The sequence below is a fragment of the Hyperolius riggenbachi genome, chromosome 4, assembly GCF_040937935.1.
Source record: "Hyperolius riggenbachi isolate aHypRig1 chromosome 4, aHypRig1.pri, whole genome shotgun sequence".
NCBI lineage: Eukaryota > Metazoa > Chordata > Amphibia > Anura > Hyperoliidae > Hyperolius > Hyperolius riggenbachi.
This window is the reverse complement of record NC_090649.1, coordinates 409376357-409397179: the sequence shown is the minus strand read 5'-3', so window position 1 is coordinate 409397179 and position 20823 is coordinate 409376357. Positions and strand designations below refer to the sequence as shown.

Below are 20823 nucleotides of genomic sequence, written 5' to 3'. Positions count from 1 at the left end.
AGACAAGCTGGCAACCTGGCTCTCTGGAAAGTGTCCAGTCCCGTATTGCTGGCTGACTTTTAAAATAAATGTATCACCAGACCATAATGCTGATTTTCTGTTTACAAAAAGTACCCACAAACATGAAACCTTGGTTGGTTGCAATGGCCAACAGCCATTTTTACCTACAACGTGAAAGGCTTATGAAAATAACACGTTCTCGAAAGCTGAAAATTCAATCTACCATGGTGGATTCACAGCGACGGAACACTGGGGGAAGCGTTGTGCAACCACAGCAACGCATCCAGTGGTAAATGGAGAATCCCTGTTTAGTGCCGTGTCTGAGCACAAGCTCAAGTTTGTCAGTTGAAATGGGGACTATAGTGCCAGTTTCAACAGACATGACTCTGCAGTATTTAGGGACTTAAAAAGTAATCAGGCAAAAAAAAAAAAGTTTCACTTACCTGGGGCTTCTACCAGCCCCATGCAGCCATTCTGTGCCCTCGTAGTCACTCACTGCTGCTCCAGTCCCCCGCCGCCAGCTAGTTTCGTTTTTGCCGACCTCGGACATTTTTACGCATTACCGCTGGTGCAGGAACATTAATACATACATTTGTATGCGTTAGTGGTGCAACACATTTTACGATTCCTTTAACGGACAACTGACTTGAGAGGGATATGGTGGCTGCCATATTCATTTCCTTTCAAACCATACCCGTTGCCTGGCATCCGGGCACCCGTAGTGTCTGAATCACACACCTGAAACAAGCTTGCTGCAGATGCAGCAAAACTTGAAGTGTACCCGAGATGGGGCAAAATGTATACAGTACATACTTGGAGCTTCCTCCAGCCCCTTCCGGCCTGATCCTCCCTCATCGACCTCAGTTGCCTCCTAGTTCACCTGCACCTGGCCCAGAAAAATCCTCCAGTTGGCACAGGCGCACTCCCCCCGCTCACTCCCATCGCCAGGAGCATTCTGTGCCTGAGCAGTGGTACTGTCGGTCCAATCGGATGGGCGATCGGCCTGCAAAATCGCTAGACATATAGCCAACTTAAAGTGAACCTGAACTCTTGCACAGGACAGAAGTAAAACATAGAGAAATGCACCCTGTATGTATTTAGAGAGTTTATCCCCCCTTATCTGAGATTAAGCGCACGTTGTAATTGGATGCCACAGCTGTGTCAGCTGCCTGCCATGGCAGAGAGCTAATTGGTAAACACAGGATGTTAGCCCCAGGTCTGCTTCCATGAAAGCAGGAAGTAAATACAAACCCTGCAATAAATCTGCAGTGTATCAGCTGTAACAAAGAAATGTTTTGTTTTAAAGGTTATTCTGCCGTTTCATATCTTTTATAGCTGAGAGGAAGTTCTGAGTTCAGGTCCGCTTTCAGGGAAAATGGCTTCCTGGCTACTGACCCAACAACATGGTAAGTGTCAGGTTACAATTATTACTTAGCAGCAAATCTGAAATCAACTTATAAACTTTGATGTCCATTAGATAAAACCCATCTGGTAGGCTAATGAGGCTGGATGGAAAATCCTGTTCAGCTACTCTGGAAAAACAAGCTGAGAAGGAACGATGAACTGAACTAACCCTTGTTCCACAGTAACTAAAGCAGCCCATACACTCAGCCGATTTTCTGGCCGACCGATCGATCCCGATCGATCAATCGATTGCAAATCGGTTGGCCAATCGACCGATCGACGGCCGATTTCGATCGATTTCGATGGATTTCCATCGAACTTGCAGGGTGGAAAATTTAGGTCGATCTGATGAGATTGCTTATCAGTTTGCATTGGCCTTAATGGAAATCTGATGGCAAAAAAATGCCATCAGATCGAATTTCAATAGATTTCAAACTGAAATCTATTGGAATTCTATCCTGGTAAAAAATGTTCTAAAAACGCATCAGATAGATCATCAGATGCATTTCTTATCTATCTGCTGCCAATCTGACGAGTGTATGGGCACCTTAAGACTTCTGAGCTCTGGAATGTGCAGGAGAGGTTCACTTCACAGGGATGCAAACTAAAACAACACGCTCAGATGAAGCTATGCATTGGGAATAACAGAAAGTCAACAGAAAAAGATCTACTATAGCTAAATCTCCCTACATTTCAAACAGGAAGCGTTACCCTCAGCTCCTGGCAGCAGATTGTGAAATCAGCAGTAATGTGTGTTTTGCAAGAACCATGTGACACACATATGACTCGCTGCTAAAGGGAAGGCTGGCTATGAATTCATTCATGGCCTACAAAGGTTACATCTACAGGCCACCTCTATCTCCATCTACTGAACAATACCACAGAAAAAAAGCCTCAGCAATGCAGAGAATTTATAAATGGTGTGTAATTTTACGACTGCCACTTCCTGCAGATTTTAGGCCTACATCATCATGGTGATGTCTGAAGCAGAAAGACTGCTTTCTGTTTCCATATTGTTTTATTACCAGCTAGCTTCCTTTTTTTTTTTTTTTTTAAAGCGATTTGCTTCAGTGGTGAGGGCAGAGTCCACAGCGACAGCTCAGTCTACGGATTAAGCTAGAACCAGAGTAATTAGCATAGGAAAGTATAATAAATCACCCTCACAAACGATGAAGAGCTGTGGTATAATTAACAAGTATCGAAATACAGCCGTCGCCTTGTAGCCCAGGATTCCTAAGGCCAGAATCCAGACGGGTGAGGCCTGGGAGGATCTCATAGATGATAGGTATGAAAGGCAAGTGCTTTCCTGTTTATTACACTCTAATAAGGCCTCAATTCACGGAGCATTATCAAACGTTTATCAAACACTTTATCAAACATTTGATAATTTACCTCATGGGTAAAATCTCACTAAGGTGTTATATATTTGTTGAACGTTTTATCGGTAAAACATTCGATAAATATATAACACCTTAGTGAATTCAAAATTAGATTTTACCCATGAGGTAATTTATCAAACGTTTATCAAACGTTTGATAAAGTGTTTGATAAAACTCCGTGAATTGAGGCCAGTGTAGATAAGATTTTCTCAAAGTTTGCTATCTTGCCAACAAACAGATAGGTTAATTGGCTTCTCCCAAAAATTGGGGACCCGGAAGTGTGAAATTCGCAACTCGTGAGTATTTTAAATGGATTAATCGTTTGCCATCGTGCAGTACAAACAATTAACAGTGATTATCGTCTGAACGGATATGCCAGGATGGAACGATGTACATGGCCGATATTCACTGCCTTTTACTGCTGTTGGGACATTATTATTTTTTTTTATCAACGATTATCGCTTCTAACAAATTAGCGATTAGATTGAGAGCTCCTCTGAAGAACAGTTAGTGACATGACTACAGTATAATCTCATTATAGTAAACATTCGGGTATAATAAACTAAGTGTCCAGGTCCCATCCCATCATAGGTTTATGGGAGTAACGCCTGGTATAGTAAACTCCGTGTTTTTGCCCCTTTGGTATTCTGTATCTGGCTATAGTGGAAAGTGCATCATACATCAGTTGGAGACCCATGAGCTGGCATCCACTGGCCTATGCTTCCTGTGTAAGCAGCTGCCTGATTATTGAGGGAGTTGCCCATTATTTGTGACTTGCTTGTGCACGGCTGCAACGTTACTGTATCATCCAGGCTGCACAGAAATGTGAACAGAGGAGCACACATCAGTACTGTACCTGCACTAACTGGTGAGACCTATGCTTTCTGTGCAAGCTGTTACACAATTATTGCATGCAAATAACTGCATATTTGGCACTGTGCAATTTGATCTGGCTTTGAACACTGCCTGTGCTTGCTGAAGCATTGAAAAGATTCCCAATCATTGACTGAATTATGATCTAGTACTATAGGGTACTTTACGTGCAACCATGTCTGATGTAGCAAACTATTTTTCCGTGTCCCTTGGAGTTTACCATAAAGATATTCCACTATACAGGGGTTGGACAAAATAATGGGAACACCTTGAAAATCAACAACATATATTTTAAAGAGACTAACAAATGTTTCAGCCTTATTTCTTCTATCCTATAAGTTCCTATACCTGTTCTAATGTGATCTGTCTTACTGCAGCCTTCCCTAGATGCACAGTGGCTGTATTATCTCTGTTATATAATCTAATCTTCTTTCCTCTGACGGCTTTGTCCGGCTCAGGCAGGAATGTGCTGCTCTGCTTGTGATAGGATAGAAGCTATACACACCCTCTCCCCACCCCCTGCAGACTCTGCGAGTCACAGACTGAGCTCCTCTCAGCCTATTACAAGTATTACAAGCTGGTTAGCAGCCATGTCTTGTTTGTAAACACTGCCTAAAACTGGCAATTACAATCCAGGGAGTGGCAGAAACAGCACAGAGGGGCCCAGGAGAACATAATGAATAGAATGGGATGCTTTTTCTTGTAAGGATTTTAGAGTACAGATTCTCTTTAACCATTTCAGCCTGCAAGGATTTTTCACCTTATGCATCAGAGCAATTTTCACCTCCCATTCATTCGCTAATAACTTCATCACTACTTATCACAAGTTATTGATCTATATTGTTTTTTCTGCCACTAATTAGGCTTTCTTTGGGTGGTACATTTTGCTAAGAATTATTTTTTATAAATGCATTTTAACAGGATTAATAAGAAAAAAGTGGAAAAAATGCATTTCTCAGTTCTCGTCCATTATAGCTTTAAAGAGGAACTGTAACATGAAAAGATCCCCTGGGGGGTACTCACCTCGGGTGGGGGAAGACTCCGGATCCTAATGAGGCTTCCCACGCCGTCCTCCATCCATCAGGGGTCTCGCTGCAGCCCTCCGTGGAGTCCGTGCAGCGGTGACGTCAATATTTACCTTCCTGGCTCCTGCGCAGGCGCTCTGACGGCTGTCGGCTCCGAACTACACGGAAATACCCGATCGCCGTCGGGTCCGCTCTACTGCGCAGGCGCAAGTGTCCTGCGCCTGCGCAGTAGAGCGGACCCGAATGAGATCGGGTATTTCCGTGTAGTTCGGAACGGAAAGCCGCCACAGCGCCCCCGCTGGAGCCAGCAAAGGTAAATATTGAACTGACAGTCGGCACAGTCGCCGGCTGTTCGGAGGGCTGCGGCGAGTCCCCCGTGGGACAGAGGACGGCGTGGGAAGCCTCATTAGGATCCGGAGGCTTCCCCCACCCGAGGTGAGTACCCCCCAGGGGATCTTTTTAATGTTACAGAGTCTCTTTAAAATAATCCATGCTACCAAAACCTATGTATTTTATTTACCTGTTTGTCTCGGTTATTACACCATTTAAATGTTGTCCCTATCACAATGTATGGCGCCAGTATTTTATTTGGAAATAAAAAGGTGCATTTTTTCAGTTTTGCGTCCATCGCTATTTACAAGCTTAGAATAAAAAAAAAAAAAAAAAAAAATGTTCATAGTATACCCCCTTCACATGCATATTTAAAAAGTTCAGATCCTTAGGTAACTTTTTTTTTAATTGTAATTTTTTTTTCCTATTAAAAATTTTATTTGGGTAATTTTTGGGTGTGGGAAATAAACAGTTAATTTTAAATGTTAAAATGTGTGTGAATTCCCTTCAAAAATGTTTGTAGATGTAGTTTTACTATTTGGCCACAAGATGGCCACCTTGAGTTTTTTTTTTTAATCTTGTGCTTCTCGCTAACCGGAAGCACAAGGACGGAGAAACTTTTTTTTTTTATACAGAAATACTGCGGTCTCTGGTAAGAGATCATCGGATTTTCTGCTGGGGATTTTGATCGGTGAACCATGTTCCCGTTCACTGATCACAGGGCTACCGGGGAACAGCACGGGGGCGCGATCACGCGACACTGCAGCAGAGCAGCCGCCTGGACGCAAGGATCACATCTGGGTGGCTTAAATGGTTAATATGGTGTAGGTCCACCTTATGCGGCAATTACAGCCTCAATTCTCAGAGGTATTGATTCATACAAATTGTGAATTGTTTCCATAGGAATTTTAGGCCATTCTTAATACACCCTCCAGTTATTTTAGAGACGGTGGCGGCGGAAATCGACTTCTTACTTGAATCTCTAATAACGACCATAAATGCTCAATGGTTAGGTCTGGGGATTGTGGTGGCCAGATGAGATGCTCAATGTCATTAGAATGTTCCTCATGCCATTCTTTAACAATTCTAGCTGTATGGATTGGGGCATTATCTTGACAGATGGCATTCCCCTCCGGAATCTTGAATCAAGAATCGGAATCAAGTTCTTGAACCATAGGATGAACTTGGTCGCCCAAAATTCCTAAATAGTCTCGGCTGTTAATTCTTCCATGAAGGAAAATTATTGGCCCGGTGGATTTCCAAGAAATAGCACCCCAGATCATCACAGAACCCCCACCATGTTTTACGGTTGGGGGAAGGCAGTTTGGATGAAACACTTCTTTTGGCTGTATCCAAACGTACACTCGGCCAGGGGTCGAAAATAAAGTAAACGATATTTCGTCAGGGGAAAAAGAAAAAAAAAAAAAAAACAAAAAAAAAAAATCACATTTTTCCACTGCTCGAGGGACCAATTCTGGTGGTTTCTACACAGCTCTAACCTCTTTGAAACATTTGTCTTTGAGAGCAGAGGTTTTCTAATTGCATTTCTTCCATGGAATCCAGCTCCCGACGAACAGTTTTTGTGAAAACTGGGTTCTGTAGGTATTCATTCAGCTTTGCAGTGATTTTAGGAGCCATGGTCTTGCAACCTTTTCTAGCAATTCGACTTTTGGCCACAACTGTGCTTTGCTGAGGAAGCTTTTTCCAGTCATTACTTTTGAGACAGTACTTCGTAAAATGCCAAGCATTCGGGCAGTTTCTGTTACAGTAGCACCTGCCATACGAGCACCAACAATTTGGCCTCTTTGAAAGCCTGAGAGATCTGCCATTTTTATAAATTATAACCAACTTTGGTTTAAATGTCTGTAAAAAACAATTACTTTAATTAAACATATCAAATAACAAAAATAACAAAAAATTCAAAATATGTCAAGTTTTGATTGCTTAAAAGAATACTGTAAGGGGGGGGGGGGGGGGAGAGGAGTCGAACTCTTACCCAGGGCTTCTAATGGTCCCCCGCAGACATCCTGTGCCCACGCAGCCACTCACCGATGCTCCGGCCCCGCCTCCGGTTCACTTCTGGAATTTCCGACTTTAATGTCTGAAAACCACTGCGCCTGCGTGCCGTGTCTTCGCTCCTTCTGTTGTCACCAGGAGCGTACTGCGCAGGCACAGACCATACTGGGCCCGTGCAGTACACTCCTGGTGACATCAGTGGGAGCGAGGATATGGCAACGCAGGGGCAGTGGTTTTCATACTTTAAAGTCTAAAATTCCAGAAGTGATCCGGAAGCGGGGCCGGAGCATCGGTGAGTGGCTGCGCGGGCACAGGATGTCTGCGGGGGACCATTAGAAGCCCCGGGTAAGTTCACCTCATTTTCCCGACCCCCCTACAGTATTCCTTTAAAACATGTTCAAAGATTATGATGCCAAAATGTTAGGCGTTTCCATTATTTTGTCCAACCCCTGTATATACACACTATGCAAAAATATATAAATAAGCAATAATAATTACCCATAGTGAACAGCAGTAATATGTTGTATCAGGTAAGAATTATATAGTCAACCAAGGCCAATCTCTACAAGGTCGTAACCCTACATGTGGTAGAGTGATGACAAGGCCATATGCAGGGCTTCTGCAACAGGCAGTAATCCACACTTTAGACCGGTGGAAATGCTTGCCATTGCACAAACATTAAGCTTCTTTCCATGTAGCAAAGGGAAGGATGTGATAATTAATCATGCACCACTACTTCCTCTGCATCAGGATGTACAGACAATCATGGTGGGTTCAAGGATATGAAAATCACCATTTGTGTTTGCCCACATAATAAAATGTATAGTCACACCCGATGCTACTATATACAATATTCAGATCATAATGTATATGCTTTGGCTAATAAGAGTACAAAAGAAAACCCATACCTACACATAATTAAAGTCAGGTGGAACAATATGGTGATTTCAGTTGACAGGTTTCCAAACAAGCTCTGTACAGACAGACTGCTCAGCTACAGCCAAGCAGCTTGTCCTGATCTATGGAGTAGGGTAGGTGACAAGCAGCACCTCACAGTACAAAGAACATTTGAGACAACAGTCCCTGTATGTTTAGTTGTCCATCCAGACAGATCACCAAGGGCCCGTTTCCACTAGTGCAGAATACGTGGCTTTTCCCAGCATATGAGTCGGACTGGTGTGATTTGGATGGCATGCTGTTGTTTACGGCAGCATGCAGGCGAAACTCTATGGTCATGCATGGCACGGCTATAGTGATTCAGCTGCGGCTTTGTAACATCTCGGTGCCACGGTCAATTCATAAACGAATGCGGCATCCAAGTGGAAATAGGCCCTGAGCAATACAATAAAACAGCTCTACTGATGCTGGATTTTTGTTCTTTACAATCAGGAACAATAATCTGCAATAATAAAAATCTCAAGTGCATGCTTACTATAAACAAAGACTTGTCTGCTAGAAACTGTCTAGTGGCCAAAACGTTACTCACCACGTGACTGTCTGATATAAGATGCTTGATCAAAGAATTTAACCCTACGCACAGAAGCCAAAATAGCTGGTCTCTGCAACATGTCTATGGACACCTTTAATCACTCATGGGAAGCTATTTGGTCTACTGAAAAATTCTCATATCTTAACAGGATGTACTGGACCTTGTATGCTCAGATAGAAAGGTTCATATTGACCGGTACTGAAAGCAAAAGTAATACTTTACAGCAATCTTGAAAAATTTAAAAACAAAAATACCTTATAAGTGGGAAGGGTAGCAATAGACCAGAGGCTTCCTGTATCTTCTTACACCCCACTCTTCCAAGTGCTGGGTCCTGGAGTTTCTTCAGTGTGCGGCCGTGTGTCCATACTGGGCATGTACAAGTAAGGTCCATGCATGCTCTGTAGGGCAAAGGCTATGTATGATGCCCTTCCTTTACATGGCATGCCCAGACCTTATTCACTTATGCCCAGTACAAACATACTCGTCTGCTGAAGGAACCTGTTCCACAAAGAGGGCTCCAGCACTGGAACAGTGGTGTGTAAAAAGAGACAACAACTCCTCAGACTAGCTCATGAGAGGAGCCCAAAAGCTTCCTGTCAAATAAGATTGTGCTGCTGACTCAACAGGAAATGGAGCTAGAGGAGCAATCAGGTCATTTTAGGATGCCTAATGCAAAAACGAAATGTGATTGAAAAAACAAAGCATTGTGCATTCTTAAAAAAATGCAAATTTACTATTACGCGCATTAAAAGGAGACCACAGCATTCAGAAAGCCCACTTTAGAGAAAGTTCATGACAAAATTAGGTAAGTTTATCAAAACCGGTACAAGGAAAACATAGGGCCCGTTTCCCCCAGCTGCCGCACGTCCTGCGAGACACACGGTGGCACTTCCAGTTTTGAGAGTATGCAGTCAAATCCCGGAAGCAGTGCCATGCACAGCTATGGGATTCGCTGCTACGCACACAGAAAAATGCTGCAATGTCTGCCCAATCGCTAAGGCAAGTGATTCAGACGGCGGCGGCAGCATTATCCTCTATGGCAGAGATTCGGCCCGATATCCGCAGTAGTTGAAAAGGGCCCTAAGGGCCTAAGCCCACTAATGCAGCTGTCATTTTTCAATTAAACATCAATGTTACTGGAGCAGGTGTTCAAATCAAGGATTGTGATAGGTCACTAAGCGATTGAGCCTTTTCTGCACCAAATTTGCTTTAACACTCTTTCCACTGGTTTGGATTTATCTGCCCCAATGTCTCCCTGATGCACAATAACAAATTTGTTAGTGGAGCTTGTTTTTAAAGTGCAGGGGAAAAAAATGTCCCAAATGGGTAGTCAACTCAATAGTTCTCCCATTGTTTTCCACCAAAACCCAAGCGCGCCTGTGCTACTGCGCAGGCGCGGTGCAGCGAGCTTCGGGAAGGGTGGAGGGAGATGGGGGAAGCCTCTGGATGATTCAGAAACTTCCCTCTTCCAAAGTATCCAATTTTTTGCTTTTAAAATATTACAGGTTTACTTTAAATTCCCTTTATGCCAGGGCCCTATGTTAGCTAACTAAAAGCCTGTGGCTGTTGATGAACCATTAATTCCAGCAACGACTGGCCGGGTGCGTTTCACTATCTGAAAAGATCATGTCCCTCTCTACAAGCACTAATCCTTCAAAGATTCCAACTAACACTGCAGATTGCAGTCACTGAACCATAATGAAGTTTGGAAATTCTAAATTATTCTTGCAAACACCAGTGGGAACACCAATTTTACTTTCTTCAGGTGAAATACATGCATCCATGTGCCTTTGCCCCCAGAGCAACACTTCCATCTTCTGCAATTAGCTGATACTGCAACCTTTAAGGCTGTTTTTTCTTTTTTGGCATTTTCAATATCTGGAGACTTGCCCTGTAGCAGAGACACTACAAGAGACAGCATGACCTGACAGATGCCAGTTGGCAGGACATGCTTGTACTTGTACTAAGACACCTTTTAAGATGTGAGCTGGCAGAGCACACTGGTACTTGTAGTGTCTTAACAGCTTACTCTTCAGGTTGCATAGATACAAGAGGGTCTTCAGCTAAACTTGATTACAGTATTTTTATTTCAAAGCAAGAGACAAATATGGTTATAGCGGAGTGATTTATAATGCTGGCACCTGTTCTTTAACAGCATTCATGAGGCTACATTTAAAAATTTGGTAAGACAGGTAAGGGTGTAAGTATTGTTCAGCCTCCCGGTCAGCTGGGCACAGGGCCAGCCAAATGACGGCTCACCTTGCTGCCACTGAAATACCGGGCTGCTTTAAATGCCATTACGTAGTGGGAGAAAGGAAAAGGAGGAACAATCGGCACTGCTGCTTTTGCCATTTATTCCAGGGTGCAATAAAATCCGTGTACATATATAATGGTAATGAGTCTTCAATATGTGACATCACAAACTTCATTCAAAAGGACTTGTGTAACATACCATTCCTAGAGGTGGTGTGGTGATGAGGGTGCTGGGCACAGATAGCCTAAATGATATTACCCCTCTAAGTTGTAGCAACTGAGAGGAAGAAGGAATATGGGATCCAGCGATCACCCGATCCCGAATAACCCCTGCGCAGACTATAGCATTAATGCAATAGCCACACCGTCATCCATGCCCAGATGACCTGATTTGAGGTAAGGGGCGATAGAAACACAAACAAACATTTTTTTTATAACCAGCTAAATTCAAATAATTAGCCCCCGTTTTCCATGGGAGGCTGAAAGTGGTGAATTCACTGCCTGTCAGCTGCTCCCCTGCAGTGGCCAGGCGCTTTGTAGCGCCCAGCATGGGTGTATGAAGGGAATGAACACCCCCCAGGGAGTTGCATCTGAGCGCAGCCGTGCTCAGACGTGGCACATTGCAGGAATTGTCCTACCAGGTAACACCACTGCATGTCTAACAATGACATAAGTGATGTTACAAAAGCTGCCATTTGGCTGCATGAACCAGCTGACAGCCAAGTGCCCAGTTCAGCAATCTGTGGAAAACAGGCTTCAAGTTGTGTACACATGCACAATTTACTGTCGACCTCCAGGATTGAACTTTATTCAGCAGGTGACAGTGCGGTGCCCCAATGCTGCAGAGACGTATTGCTGGGCAACAGCTGAGTGACGCATACTTTGTCTATGAAAAAGGGAAGACAATGCCGGGAAAGTGTGGCATTCGCAGTTGAGGAGGAAACCAAAAGACTCATCCGCCAATTGATGCTTAAAGATACAGCATGCCAGATCATCAAAGGAAACCTAAAATAAAGGTGGCCAGTTTAACTTACCTGTGGCTCACCTTCCAGCCCTCCTGGTCTCTTACCATCTTAACACTTTCTGTAGCTGTGCCATTCAGAAAGCTGCATGTGTGGCCCCCAGGCACTGCACCTTCTAGATCACGCCCCCGTGGATGGGAGCGATTTCCGCAGTTTGTAAAAATTGCTACTGCGCATGCACCAAATGCTCTACTACAGGAGTGCGATCAATGAGGTGCACTGCCAGGGCCACATATACGCAGTAGCCCATGACTAGCCCAGACAGCTTTTGGAGGGGCACAACGGCTGAATAAAACAGAGTGGAACAACGGCGAGGGACTAGGACGACTGCCGTAAGTAGGCTCAGGTAAGTTTAACTGGCCAATTTTATTTCACTTTAGGTACCCTTTAAGCCACCTACAGGAGGACAGCCATATATACCATAGATTGTCTAGCATGTGTACAAGCTTTAAAGTGTCCTTGTAGTGAGAGGGATGTAGAGGCTGCCATATTTATTTCCTTACCAATGCAAAATGCATGGCTGGCTATAAATGCGGAATTTGTCTCAATACTATTAAAGAGAACCCGAGGCGGGTATTTTAAATCTTAAGAGGACACAGAGGCATATTCTGTGCACAATCACATGCCTCTGTGTCCCTCTATTGCTGCCTTTACTCCCCCCGAAAAAAAGCGCCAGGCTAGTGACAATCTTGTCGCTAGCCTTCGATTTACCTGCAGGCTGTCATTTATTCTGTGCTCCCACACCTCTGTTCCCGCTGCTGCCCGCCTCCGTGACCTTCCTCCAATCAGAAGCTAAGCCGCGACCCAGCTCCTGATTGGAGGAAGCTCAAGGAGGCCAGGAGCTGTGTGGACAGAGGCAGGAAAGCGCTGATAGACTGACGGCCTGAAGGTAAATAGAAGGCTAGCGACAAGCAGATTGTCGCTAGCCTGGCACTTTTTTCAGGGAGGCACAGCAGATCCCGAGGGGGGAATAGAGGCAGCAATAGCGAGACACAGAGACGTGATTGTGCACAGAATATGCCTCTGCATCCTCTTAAGATTTAAAATACCCACCTCGGGTTCTCTTTAAAGCCCCGGAACAAGAATGCAGAGCACGTGCTCCTACATTAAGACTGAGTACACCGATCGCATACTTTTATCAGGTGCATGATTCAGACCTTACCAAAGACAAATATCATCAGGACAGCCAGGCAATATGCATTGTTGAAATGACAACCATAGTGAGAGGGATATGGAGGCTGCCATATTTATTCACTTTTCAACAATGCACATTGCCTGACTGTCCTGCTAATCCTCTGCCTCTACATTTTAGCCATAGACCCTGAACAAGCATGCAGATCAGATGTTTGAATGTGCTTCATGCTTGTTTCAGGTGGGTAATTCAGACACTAGTGACGCAGTGTTCTCCCCAGAAATGTTTTGCAACCGGGTGGCATGAAAAGGTAGCCGGGTGGGGTGAGATGAGAGAATGCAGGGCTGATGCTCCTGTGCACAACTCTGCTTACAGCATAGTAAAAAGGCGAGCTTACGACAGCCGGGTGCTCAACAAAACTAGCCGGGTGGAGCACCCAGCTAAAAGAGCCTGAGGAGAACACTGCATGAAATATCAGCAGAGTGCCAGGCACCTAGTATTGTTTCAATGGAAATAAATATGGCAGCCTCCACATACTTCTCACTTCAGATCCCTTTCTCTTCACAATTTCTTTTATATGCTCAACTCCAAGAAAAAATATTGTAGTTTTGGATATTGTATTAAAAAAAAAAGTTAGAATTTTTTTAAGCTGTTCCTGTGGCCTGTGTCTCAGTCTGAGAGGACTTCCCCAACTCCCAATCCTGACAGAAAGTGAAGAAATGTCTCAAAGACAAAAGTTAGAAACACAATGGTGTACGGATAGCTTTACCGAATAGCCTATCTCCTGGCCTACCATAGTATCATCAGTAATAGCACAATATTGCTCCCCATGTGAACAGCCTATTAGAACCTATTCACTGGGTCCACAAATTTTGGTCATCAGATTGTTGTAGGAGTGTACTCTCTCTCTACACCGAACATAATTTGCTGCCTTTACTGCATGGCAAATCAATGTTAATATCAGTTATCTCCAGTGAACTTCCTGACAACTATCTTCTGTCAGTAAGCTATTTAAGGGAACCCAAGTTGAAAGGGATATGGAGGCTGCCATATTTATTCCCTTGTAAACAATGTCAGTTGCCTAGCAGGGCTGCTAATCTTCTGGCATAAGTAGTGTCTGAGCTAAAACCATGGAACAAACACATGACCAGTAAAACCAGAGTATGCATACCTGATTTGCTGAATGCTTGTTCATGGTATACTGAGTATTAGAAACACAGGATCAGGAGGACTACCAGGAAACTGGTATGGTTTTAAAGGAAATAAATATGGCAACCTTCATATCCCTCTCATCTCAGGTTCCCTTTAAATGTACAGAAACATAAAAAATAGTAGTCAGTTGGCAGAGTATGAGAGCAAAGAGTACACATCCACAGAGATGTTTTCTTAGATCATGCAACTGTAGTTCTGGAACCAAAAAGATTTTTAATCCTGAATATTAGCAATACATATACTATAAAAAAAAGCATTGCCTTGTGCTGTGAGGAAGGAAGCAGGTATGAGGTAGGGAGAGAAATTCAGATGTTGCTATGGTCATTCCTAATTAACAATAATGTTACCCCCCTGGCCATTATGCTAACCCTCTACCTCTCTTATTTTGAGTCCCTGTATCCAGAATGAGTTAACATTTTCTAATAATTTTTATTTTGTAGGACTCAAAGCAGAAAAGCCCAGGAGAGCATGCATGTATCCCAGTAATAGTCTGATGCCACTAGCACTCTCTAAGGCAGGAGTCAGGAACCTTTTTGGCTGAGAGAGCCATAAACGCCACATTCTAAAATGTATTTCCATGAGAGCCATACCTTATATTTTAAACTGGGACAGTGCTCATGCGCAGCAGAGGGCTCACATCCCTGTTGCCATGGTGACATGTATACAGTTGATCCTGTGGGCAGCGGAAGTGTCAGAAAATCTTCAGCTTCTCTTGGGTTTCAGCAACATCAGCAATTTTCCCAAGAGCCAGACAGGAGAAATACAGACTAACAGCTTGTACAATTAGCTAACTGACTTGGGGATTGATTCACTTTGCAGGACGAGATCCACCCACTTTGGCCCAATAGGCTGCCTGTCAAGTGACAGGCAGCGTGTTGGGCCAATGAAAGTGCAGGGTTCTCATCCTACAAAGTCACTGGACCTGACAGGGTTCAGAGTGGAACAATTGGAGCGGCCATTAGTTCTGGGAGAGCGCGAGTGAGTTAGTAGTGCATGCTACAGCAATAGCGTGCCTACTTTGAAAGTGTTACTTGCTCTGCCACACTAAGCTGCGCTGCTTGAGCAATGTAGCTTAGTGAATAAACCCCTACTGATTTGTCTGTGAGCCAGATGTAGCCATCAAAAGAGCCACATCTGGCTCCCGAGCCATAGGTTCCCTATCCCTGCTCTAAGGCAATGGTTTTGGGAAAAGCCTATCAACCTACCAGTACGCTTTGTGATGCGCGATGAAATACAGAGAGAATATACAGAAAACAAGCAAATAGTGTCCATGCTGACACTTGAAAATGGGACCCTAGTGATACATGGAGGCAGGGCTAGCCACTTATTCGCAGTGCTCTCTCCCTAGACCACAGGATATTTCTCAACTCTTGCTCCACTGGTTGCAAGCTTGTGTCAAGTACAATTCTGAATAACACTGAACCCCCCAAAAATTACAAACTAGCAATGGGCATTTGGCAGTAGTCTACTTTAGGTGACCCAGCAGGAAACCTCATAGGGAACAATTCTCCAATAACAGCACAAAGTATTGTGATTGGCCAAATAGCGTGGGCATAGTTTACTACAACCTAATGAAAACCCAGTAGTTTGAGAGAGTCATGTCCAAGCTTGAGAGTGTGTCATCAACCCAATTACATTAGCTGAATTACAATATGAGGTTCCCTGCTGGGTCCCCTAAAGCAGACTAGCACTGAGCATTTTATGGGGAAAAAAACTGTGATGGCAGTGTGTGTATTCATAGCCCCACACTATAACAGGTCTCCTTGTAAAGCCACAATGGAGGATCCAGGGGCAAAAATGAAAGGGCACAAAGACAAAACAAATCAGGATCTAACCCCTTATTTACAAATAATATCTACCATCTTCCTGGAGATTGGCTATAAAGGTGGGTAAAAACAAACATGGGGTTTCTTCAGGCATGCGAAGATGAGGCTTACATTTTTATGACAACTATGACAATACATAAGCCAGCTGATACTTGTAGTCCCTCAACATCTGGAGGGGTCTTTAAACCTGTAAACAAAAGTACAAGACATCTCCATGCATTTATACATAAGGCCCCCATCAGTTCTCATGCAGCCTGCGAGGAGGAGACTAATGGCTCCCATCAGGCCTCAGCCATCCCAGGGAATGACAGAGCAGGTGGCAGGAAGCAGCTGTGAGGCAGGATCCCACCTCTGTACACATCGAGATGAGAGCAGCATCAGCCCCACTGAGAGGATGGGAGAGGCCTGATGAGGAGCCCCCTGCTGACACCCCTCCCCCCAAACACCCCACTCTCCACACTGATACTTACTACTCGGGATTCATACTGGACATGTCACTGCTCTCCCCGCCGCTTCTGCCGAATCACACACCGAACACCCGCAGCCTCGCCAAGCAAACCCGGCTCCAGGGGTCGAATTAAAACTAAAGGACGAAACTGAATGTCTACAAAGGACTAAAGTAAAAAAAAAAACTGTAATATATTAATAAAGACTAATTCCCCCCAGCAGCCCGCGATGTTCCCCCCTGTACCAGCAGTGCCACCGCAAGCCCGAGCTCTCTGTAACCCCAAAATGGCTGCCGGCCGAAACCAGGAAATAGTGAATCCTCCAACTCAGGAAGGCTTCGCACTGGCGACAGAAGGCCGGCCCCGCACTGCACCTTGGGAAATGCAGTCTCCTAGCGAACAAGCGCGTCGTTAGCGAGTTATTGGAGATGGGCGGGGAAAGACTGCATTTCCCAGAGTGCTGGAGTTCGCCGGCGCCTGCGTGATAGGAGCAATCTCCCCTCCCCTGACAGCGGCCCCTCCCGCTCCTTGTCCTGGTTCCTGGAGGGTACCTCCGGCTCCCTCTAGCGGATCTGCTGGCTTGGGCTGACGTCACCACTGAAACGTGGCAGCTGCCGGGCAGGTCCAGGGATAAGCCGGTCCAGTCACTGGCAGAGGAGGAGGGGACACTGATAAACAGCTGTGCAGCACAGTGCGGAGGACCTTTGTAGCACTGTGTTGTAATGATCAGTGATGATAGGTATCTGATGACTTGTCAGAGACCACATGACTGCTCCAACACACTTCCTGCTGGTTAGCTGTGACTACACAGTGCGTCTACTGAGCTTCCAACGTTGCAAAATACCATACATCACAGTGACTCAACTTTCTGCTGTCAGGGTATCGGGTAGCACCTCCTAATTATTTGTTTCAAAGGCGTCCTCCCTGGCCACTTTGAGATGTTTTTGGAGTCATCATGGGTACATCATGTATGATGTAGAAAATGCTTACTGGGATTGATATTTAGGAAAATTGGATACCTACCTGCCGGTAATTTTCCTTTCCAGATGTGTCCATGGCAGCACGATAGGGTTAAGTCCCACCCACTTCACCCCATAGGACCAAGAATGAATAAATTAGATCCCTAAAGCGTCCCTCCCCAGTCTTGTAACTCGGAATCACCGAATTTAGGGGGGGAGCCTCGTGCTGCCATGGACACATCTGGAAAGGAAAATTACCGGCAGGTAGGTATCCAATTTTCCTAATTCCATATGTTTCCATGGCAGCACGATAGGGAAATAACTAGTCAATAATACAAAGGGAGGGATGAGGTGCAATTCAGAAGTTTTAATGACAATCACAGAGTATTTACAGTATTTACAGTCAACACACTGGTACCAAACTGTACCGAGGAATTTGCCGCTGGATCTACCCTATAATGTTTCATAAAGGTATTGATCGAACTCCAGTTTGCGGCCTGGCATATTTTTTCAGGTGATACTTTAGTAAATGCTGCCCAAGAGGCTGCCAAACCTCTCGTTGAGTGTGCACAAATCTGTTCTGGAGGAACCAGACTCCGTATCTTATATGCTTCTTGGATAGTCTTGACCAGCCAGCTGGCTATCGTCCTAGACGATGCTGGTAAGCCCTTCCTATATCCCGTAGAAATAATAAAGAGTCTTTCTGACTTTCTAATAGAGGCGGTTCTTGAAATGTACTCTTTCAAGGTCGCGCCCACATCCAGAGGGTGAGGCACAGTGTCCCCATCTTGCCATAATGTAGGTAGTGTCCAGTCCTGGTTGAAGTGATACAGGGTTGCAACCTTTGGAATAAACTGTTGAATTGGTCTGAGTATTACCCTGTCAGGAAAGAAGGTTAAAGATGGTTCCACAGAGCCTAGAGCTTGGATCTCTGAAACTCGCCTAGCGGACGCTATGGCAACCAGAAATACTGCTTTATAGGATAAATGTAATAGGTCACAATTTTCCACCGGTGTGAATGGCGGTTCCGATAATACTTCCAGGACTAACGGTAAATCCCACTTGGGGAAGAAAGTCCTCCTGGGAGGTTTCTGTTTCATTACACCTCTGAGGAATTGAACGACCAGTGGATGCAGAGCCCACCTGAAATCAGTAAGCGCTGATAAAGCAGAGACTTGAACTCTCAACGAGTGGTATCCTAACCCTTTATCCAAACCTGATTGTAGAAATACAAGTATATCGTTCACTTGAGGTTTGAGGGGATCTAGATGCCTTAGATGCATCATTGTAATAAATCTATGCCAGATGTTCTGATATAACGTCTTTGTGGATGGTTTCCGTGCTTTCAGTATGGTAGTAATGACCGAATCTGGGAGGTCTAGTAACTCCAGTTTCCTCCTCTCAATGTCCATATTGCCAACTCCAATTTGTCCGGGTTGGGGTGGACTATCGGTCCCTGGTGTAGCTGGCTGCAGCTCTGTGGGAGTCTCATCGGCTGACACGTCTTTAGACGCCATAGCAGCGGAAACCAGGGTCTCCTTGGCCAGAACGGGATTACTGCTATTAACGTGACTGGTTCCCTGAGTAATCTCAGCAACAGTCTGTGGATCAAGGGTACTGGGGGGAATACATACCCCACTGAAAAGTTCCACTCCGCCAGTAATGCATCCGTTGCTATAGCTTTCCTGCATTGCCATCTGGACATGAAGGCTTCGCACTTCGTGTTCTTTGAGGTTGCCATTAGGTCTACTTCTGGCACTCCTATTTGGCTGCAGATCTTTTGAAATATGCTGTCGTTGAGGGACCACTCGTTGTTGTCCAGGCGGTTCCTGCTTAGAAAATCCGCCTGTATATTCTCGGGTCCCGGAATGTATGTTGCTGTTAAGTTGAGTATATGGTTTTCCGCCAGATAAAATATCGGCGCCACCTCCTGCAGGAGTCGTCTGGATCTTGTACCGCCCTGCCTGTTGACATAGGCTACCGCGGTACGGTTGTCCATCCGTAGGAGAACCTGCTTTCCCTTTATGCGTGCCTTGAATTTGTGTAGCACTAAACAGGCTGCCCGTATCTCCAGTATGTTTGCTGGAAGACTGGTCTCTTGGTGTCCCCAGACACCCTGTGCCACTTCTCCTAATAGGTGACCTCCCCACCCAGACTGACTGGCATCCGTGGTCACTATGAGTGGGGCAGATGGACAGATCTGTAGCGGAACTGATAGATTCCTCCTGTCTGTCCACCAGAACAGGCTGCTCCTCATTGGCTGAGTAATCAGGATCTGTTGGGCCATCTCCCTGCTGTGCCACTGATTCAGGAATCCGATTTGCCAAGTCCTGCAGTGCCACTGTGCCCACCGAACCATAGGGATCGTTGACGTCATTGTCCCAAGTAAACTTAGGCACTGAGTTGCTGATGTTGTGGATAAACAGATCATGTTCCGTACCTTCTGGATCAGTTTCTCTTGTTTCTCTAGTGGAAGACTTATTGTGTTCAAGTTGGTATGGAACAGGGCGCCTAAGAATATGATCCTCTTTGAAGGTTCTAGTTGGCTCTTTACTAGATTTAGTTTCCATCCAAAGTTCTGTAAGTGTGACAGTAATATCTGTCTGTGTTGCAGTATCTGATCTTTGTCTCGATCTAGTAGTAGCAGATCGTCCAGGTAATGGAACAGTCTGAGTCCTTGCATTCTCATAATCTCCACCAGAGATACCAGTATTTTTGAAAAAGTCCTTGGCGCCGTACAAATCCCGAAGGGGAGGCAGCGGAACTGGAAGTGAAAATTGCCGATGGCAAACCTGAGGAATCTTTGAAAATGAGGATGGATCATAATGTGCAGATAGGCATCCTCTAGATCTACCGAGAGGGCCCAATCGTTCTTCATAATTACTCTTGTAATTGTCTGTAATGTCTCTGAAAGGTTGTAATAATGTGCTGCTTAAATCACCCCGATATTAAAATATATACAGCACATCACAATTTCTTAAAAATGACATCATTGCTTCAGCAGCACATTCCTCCAGACAGTGCTTTACAGATACATTAATAATTAACACTCTAGAAGTTCCAGGCACCTGAATACAAAACCTGTATTTCAATACCCAGTTGGTATATTACCATACAAGCCACTGTGACAGAGATCTGAAGACTCAGACCTATTCATGCATTGTTGTTAAAAAACCTGGTCTATTGAGAAATTAACACATGTAACAAAGTCTACCTCTGCCAGTTGTTTACAGAATAACAAATCCTATTGTCTCTGCTGTCTGTACCATGTCTATGCTATTGTTTCAAATATTTTCTATGTGCACTCCGGTCTAATCTGGTTTTTTCCCTAACATCAGGGTGTATATAAGATTGACCTGTAAATAAAGATTTCAGATGCTGTTCCACCAATTTAAGTGTTTGTGGTTCTGTATCTCCCAGCTGGAAGAGAGGGTATTCACTTGGATTGGGGGAGAAC

The 20823-nt window shown here is 44.6% G+C and overlaps 1 protein-coding gene across 1 annotated transcript in view; it reads right to left on the bottom strand.

Annotated features, from left to right (window-relative positions):
- RAB1A (RAB1A, member RAS oncogene family) overlaps positions 1 to 16752 on the bottom strand; it is an 85356-nt gene extending 68604 nt beyond the window's left edge. The window contains exon 1 of the mRNA XM_068232327.1: positions 16432 to 16752. Coding sequence (XP_068088428.1) covers positions 16432 to 16454 — 23 coding nt within the window. The 5' untranslated portion in view covers positions 16455 to 16752. The remainder of the gene's footprint in view (positions 1 to 16431) is intronic.
- Positions 16753 to 20823: the final 4071 nt, after the last annotated feature.